Source organism: Bison bison, unplaced genomic scaffold (assembly GCF_000754665.1).
Source record: "Bison bison bison isolate TAMUID 2011002044 unplaced genomic scaffold, Bison_UMD1.0 scf7180017864486, whole genome shotgun sequence".
NCBI lineage: Eukaryota > Metazoa > Chordata > Mammalia > Artiodactyla > Bovidae > Bison > Bison bison.
In genome coordinates, this window is record NW_011495046.1 from 5864096 (window position 1) to 5869407 (window position 5312).

The following is a 5312-nucleotide window of genomic DNA, read 5'->3' on the forward strand; positions in this document are numbered from 1 at the left end:
GACTGAAGCGGGAGGGGACAGGAGCCCAGGGACGGTCCCAGGGAGCTGAGAAGGACTCCCAGCCGACAGTGCAGGGACGTGGACCTTGGCCCACGGTCATAGGGGCTGAATTCTGCCAACAGAAAGCATGAGTCCCAAGCCAGTGCTCCTAGGACCTGCAGGAAGGGTCATGGTCCTGCTGGCACCATGGTTCTGACCTGAGATGCCTGCTTGGAGTTCCCACTTCCAAAATCATCAGATGATTAGTGTGTGCCCTCTCAAGTGGCCGAGTTTGTGGTGCTCTGTCTCTGTGGCAATGGCATTCACTCACTGGTCACCTTTATAGATGGATGCCGTCCCTACCAGGTTCATATGCTGAAGCTCTAATCTCCAGGGCTTCAGTGTGTGACCGCATTTGCAAACAAGACTTTAAGGGGGTGACTGAGTTAAGGTGAGGCCAGTAGGGTGGCCCTTCTCCAACCTGAGTGTGTTCTTGTTAGAGCTGGAGATTAAAGCCAGGGCTGTCGCTGCACAGAGTGATGGCTGGGTGAGGAACAGCCTGCGTACCCAGGAGAGAGACCTCGGGAGAGACCAGGCCGGCCACATCCGGGCCCTCCACCTCCAGAGCTGTGACAAAACACCTTTCTGTTGTGTAACCTGCTTAGTCTGTGGTATGTGGTTACGACAGCCCAAGGGGACTATGACAAAGGTCTTTGCTGAAGCTTAGAAACCAACTGTTTAGTTTTAAATCATAAATGGAGGGAAAGAGTAAATGGTTCTTCCTGACTTTTCTATATGACTGTTCTGCTGAATAGTTAATAGCAGATAAAAGAAGTTTCTCTTCATAGAATCATTCTAGCCAATAGATGAATAATAAATCATAGAATTGTAATGTTGCCTTGCAGCCCAAAGTGGTGAAAGAAGCTAGGCATTTAACATTCGTGGTTTCTGACATCCCGGAAAGAAAGACAAGCAGACACTGCACCCCTTGGTGATGGACATGAATCCTACGATGTGGTTCTGCCCCAAACATGAACCTGGTTAAGCCTCAAAATCCAGCACCAAAAATATCTCTACCTTTTTAGGTTCATTAAAATTCTTTCTGGCTTGAGCTAATCAGTCCTGTCTACATAGCCACACCTACATTACTAACAGTAAAGATTAAAAAAGTAAACCAATGAGTTAAGTAAAGGATTTCTTTTAAGCCATATCCTCACCTTCAAGTCTCAGCTGAAAATCAGAGCCCAGAGGCTGGACCAAGGGTCAGGGAGCTCAGAGGACACTTTCCAAGGATGTCGCCAGCTGCCCGGATGGCAACTGCCAAGGCTCAAATTACCTGAGTCAGGGGTCCTAGGGCTTGTAGGAGGTGGGGACCTTGTGGGGGGCTCGTGTCCCCCATGTGGTAACCCGGAACTTTTTGCTGTCAGGGGCACAAGCAGCTGCCCCAGAATTTTTTAGTCAAAGTTACTTAAGAAATAGGTGATATAAGAAAGACACTGACTCACTCTGTCCCTCTTAAAGATAAATCCCCCGGGTGAAGGGCCCTCCACTTCCCCATATAAGAGGATGAAGCATCCTTACCTCCAGAGACCTGGATTCAGGGCCAAGAAGGCTGGGTAAATAAACCTACTTCCTTCTTCCTGATGGTGATACTTTCTCATCAATTTACTGCATGCCCCAAACTCTTTCTCTGTCAGTTACTCACAAATTTGTTTGTTATTCACAAATTTATTTCTTTGTCTAAAGCTGTAAAAGCTGTCAATTTGTCACTTCTTCAAGTCTCATATTTCTATGGGATCCTGTGTGTAAAAATTAAATTAGTTTTTTCTCCTGTTAACCTGTCTTATGGGCTTCCCCGCTAGCTTAGATGGTAAAGAATCTGTCTGCAGTGTGGGAGACCTGGATTCTGTCTCTGGTTTGGGAAGATCCCCTGGAGGAGGGCATGGCAACCCACTCCAGTATTCTTGCCTGGAGAATCTCCATGGACAGAGGAGTCTGGCAGGCTACAGTCCATGGGGTTACAAAGAGTTGGATATGACTAAACGACTAAGCTCACAGCAACCTGTCTTATGTCAAGTGTGTGATGAGACTGGCTCTTGTTCTTCAGTTGGGATTATTTTACCTTAATCCTGGGTGGGATGGGGGCCAGTTGCCATGATTTTTCTGCTCCCTTTTAGTTAATTGACAGGATTCTTACTACCTTAACTGAGAACTCTGCAATTCCATGATTGGACTTTTAAGATTGAAGTATAATTGACATGCAATGTTATATTAGTTTCATCATAATTGTATTTTGATTTTGGTTCAATGCTCCAGGATAGCAGTGGCTCCATGATGGAGCGGAGGAAAGCACCTTTCCAGTAAGCAGAACTGTTCCGCAGGATGTATGGCTCCTCATTCTACACCATAAACTAGATGTTCACAACACTGTACAACGTGGGTGGATCTTGAGGGAATTGTGTGAAGTCAAGTAAGACACACAAAGACAAACGCTGTATGGAATCACTTCATGTGGGATCTTTAGACAATGTCAAACTCACAACAGAGTCAAAGTGTAAAATGGTGGTGCCAGGAGGAATAGGGAGATGCTGGTCAAAAGATACAAACTCCCAGTTAAAAGAGGAATGTGTGTACTGAGTCGTGCCACTTGTGTTCGACTCTTGGCAACCCCAGGACTGTAGCCCGCCAGGCTCCTCTGTCCATGGGATTTCCTAGGCAAGAATACTGGAGTGGTTTGCCACGCCCTCCTCTAGGGGCTCTTCCCAACCCAGGGATCAAACCCGCGGCTCTTATGTCTCCTGTACTGACAGGCGGGTTCTTTATCACTAGTACTACCTGGGAAGCCCATAAATTGTGGGATTTAATGCAAAGCATGGTGGCTAGAGTTAACAATACTTGTCATATACTTGAAAGTATATAATAAACGTTCTCACCGCAAAGAATTGTAATTATGTGACACTCTGGTGGGGGTTATTTTGTGATGTGTACCTGTGTCAAATGGACACATTCTATACCTTAAACTTACACCATGTAACATACTAATTATATATGAACACATCTAGAAAATAAGTTAAAAAAAAACATCTTTCATTAGTCAAGATCATCTAACTGTGTTCTTGCTTTTTAAGGGCTAACAATCCCACCACCATCCAAATTAATACCATTTTGTTTTCAATGTTTCAATCCATTTCATCTGAAGGACTAACTGAAGGAAGATTCGTAAGTCCATCCACTCTGCGTTTTTATTACTCACAGTTGGCGTCTCCAGGTGAGCAGACTGGGGACTGGGTCCTGGTTTGGCAGAGGGAGACTTGAGCGTGCCGCAGGCCATCTGAGCTCAGCTGAGGACTGGCAGCAGGAGGTCCGGTGACCTTGGGCCTCTCCTCAAGGCACGTGGGCTCATGCTCAGCGCTGCTGCCGCCTGGGCCTGACACAGCTTCCTTGTCCAGGGACTGGCCTCCTCTCATCAGGGCTCTGACTCAGCCTTTACTCTCGATAGCACTGACACACCTGGTACAGAGCCGGGCTTCTGTCCTTTGGGGACCAGTGGCCACTAGGTGCCTTGTCTCCAGTGTGGGGGGATGGGACTGAGAGCACAGCTTTGTGGACATAAGGCCACAGCAAGAGGACGAGCCTTCTCTCCATTTCTTGGGAGACTTAAGGGGCCACTGCGGATGACTATTAGCTTGAATACTTGCTCCTAGAATCTCTATAAGGTTTTAGGAAGATGCCAAGTGCTGGGGAGGTGGCAGGGGAAGCTGGAGATTCTGTACAAAGATGAGGGGCCCTCAGAAACCAAGGAGAGAGAACAAAAAGAGGTACTGAGATTCTGTAGTAGACTGGGGGCTGCCATCGCCGTCAGTCCATCATCCATCCATCCATCAGCCATTCATGTACCCATCTATCATCCATCCACCCATCCATCCATCCATCAATCATCCGTTCATCTATCATTCATCCACCCACCCATCTGTCCATCATCTGTCCATCATTTGTCCATCCATCCACCATCCATCCATTCATTCTTGCACCCATCTATCATCCACCCATCCACCTATCTGTCCATCCATCCATCCATTCATGTACTCATCTATCAGCCATCTGTCCATCGATCCATCCCTCCATCCATCCACATGGAAGGTGAGGAAGAGGGAGTCTGGATCCAGGAGGCCCTGTGGGGTGTCTCAGTATCACCACACCCCATGCTCAAGGTCAATGGAAAACAACAGCAACCTCTCCCAGGAGGACAGCTCATGACCCAGACATTTCAGCATGGAACCCTGAGGCCCCAGGTGAGAATCATGGCAGCAAACTCCTCGCTGGAGGCAAAGTGCATCAGAGTGGGTGGTGGGAGAGGCAGTTACAGAGACAAGGGCTGTGGTCAGCAGATGAGTTCCTCCTTATTGTGTTATGTGTGTGTTTACATACAAATATCTTTATTTCCTTCCCTACTGTGTCCTTTATCATGTAACATATGATGCAATGACTTTCCATCATATTATTTAAGTATTAATTTTATATTATAACATCAGTTTGAGCAAGCTCCAGAGTTGGTGATGGACAGGAAAGCCTGGTGTGCTGCAATCCATGGGGTCACAAAGATTTGGACACGACTGAGAGACTGAACTGAACTGAACATCAGAGTATATAAGTTATGAGAAATCAAGGAGAAAAATGCCCAGGAAAGCCATGCTTCCATGAATAGAGGTAGACCTGAGGGGCAGTAGACGGTATGTGAGGATGGGGTGGGGACGAGGCGGGAGGGACTCAGGCTATAAACATCTCCGAGTCTGAGGGGCCAGAGGTCAGACAGTGGGACTGTCTCCCTAGAAGCTGGAAAGAACAGCCCTGGAGAAGGTTGGGGGTATGGGAGCAATCCACAGAGGTGGTATTTAGAGTTTCAGAAGAGAGTGGAGTGTGTATTCACATTGAATTCCAAATCTATAGGTTCCAGGTACAGGAAGCTTAGACAGGTTGGCTGCCTATAGTCTTTGGTCTCCTCCTTATAAAAAAGCCCATTGTCTCAAAAAGAAATGTATTAATCAACATACTAATGTATTAATCAACATCAGATCAGATCAGATCAGTCACTCAGTCATGTCCAACTCTTTGCGACCCCATGAATTGCAGCACGCCAGGCCTCCCTGTCCATCACAAACTCCCGGAGTTCACTCAGACTCACGGCCATCGAGTCAGTGATGCCATCCAGCCATCTCATCGTCTGTCACCCCCTTCTCCTCTTGCCCCCAATCCCTCCCAGCATCAGAGTCTTTTCCAATGAGTCAACACTTTGCATGAGGTGGCCAAAGTACTGGAGTTTCAGCTTTAGCATC

At 47.1% G+C, this 5312-nt stretch overlaps 1 protein-coding gene across 5 annotated transcripts in view; it reads right to left on the minus strand.

The window, feature by feature from the left end:
- SULT1C2 (sulfotransferase family, cytosolic, 1C, member 2) overlaps positions 1-5312 on the minus strand; it is a 21351-nt gene that overhangs the window by 11663 nt on the left and 4376 nt on the right. The window contains exon 1 of one of the 5 annotated variants that reach the window (XM_010862995.1): positions 3233-3904. The exons of 2 other annotated variants lie outside the window; for them this stretch is intronic. In XM_010862995.1, coding sequence (XP_010861297.1) covers positions 3233-3446 — 214 coding nt within the window. In that variant the 5' untranslated portion in view covers positions 3447-3904. Of the gene's footprint in view, positions 1-197; positions 485-1196; positions 1237-3232; positions 3905-5312 lie in introns of those variants that run through there. 2 more of the 5 variants (XM_010862999.1, XM_010862998.1) reach the window with 2 other exon arrangements.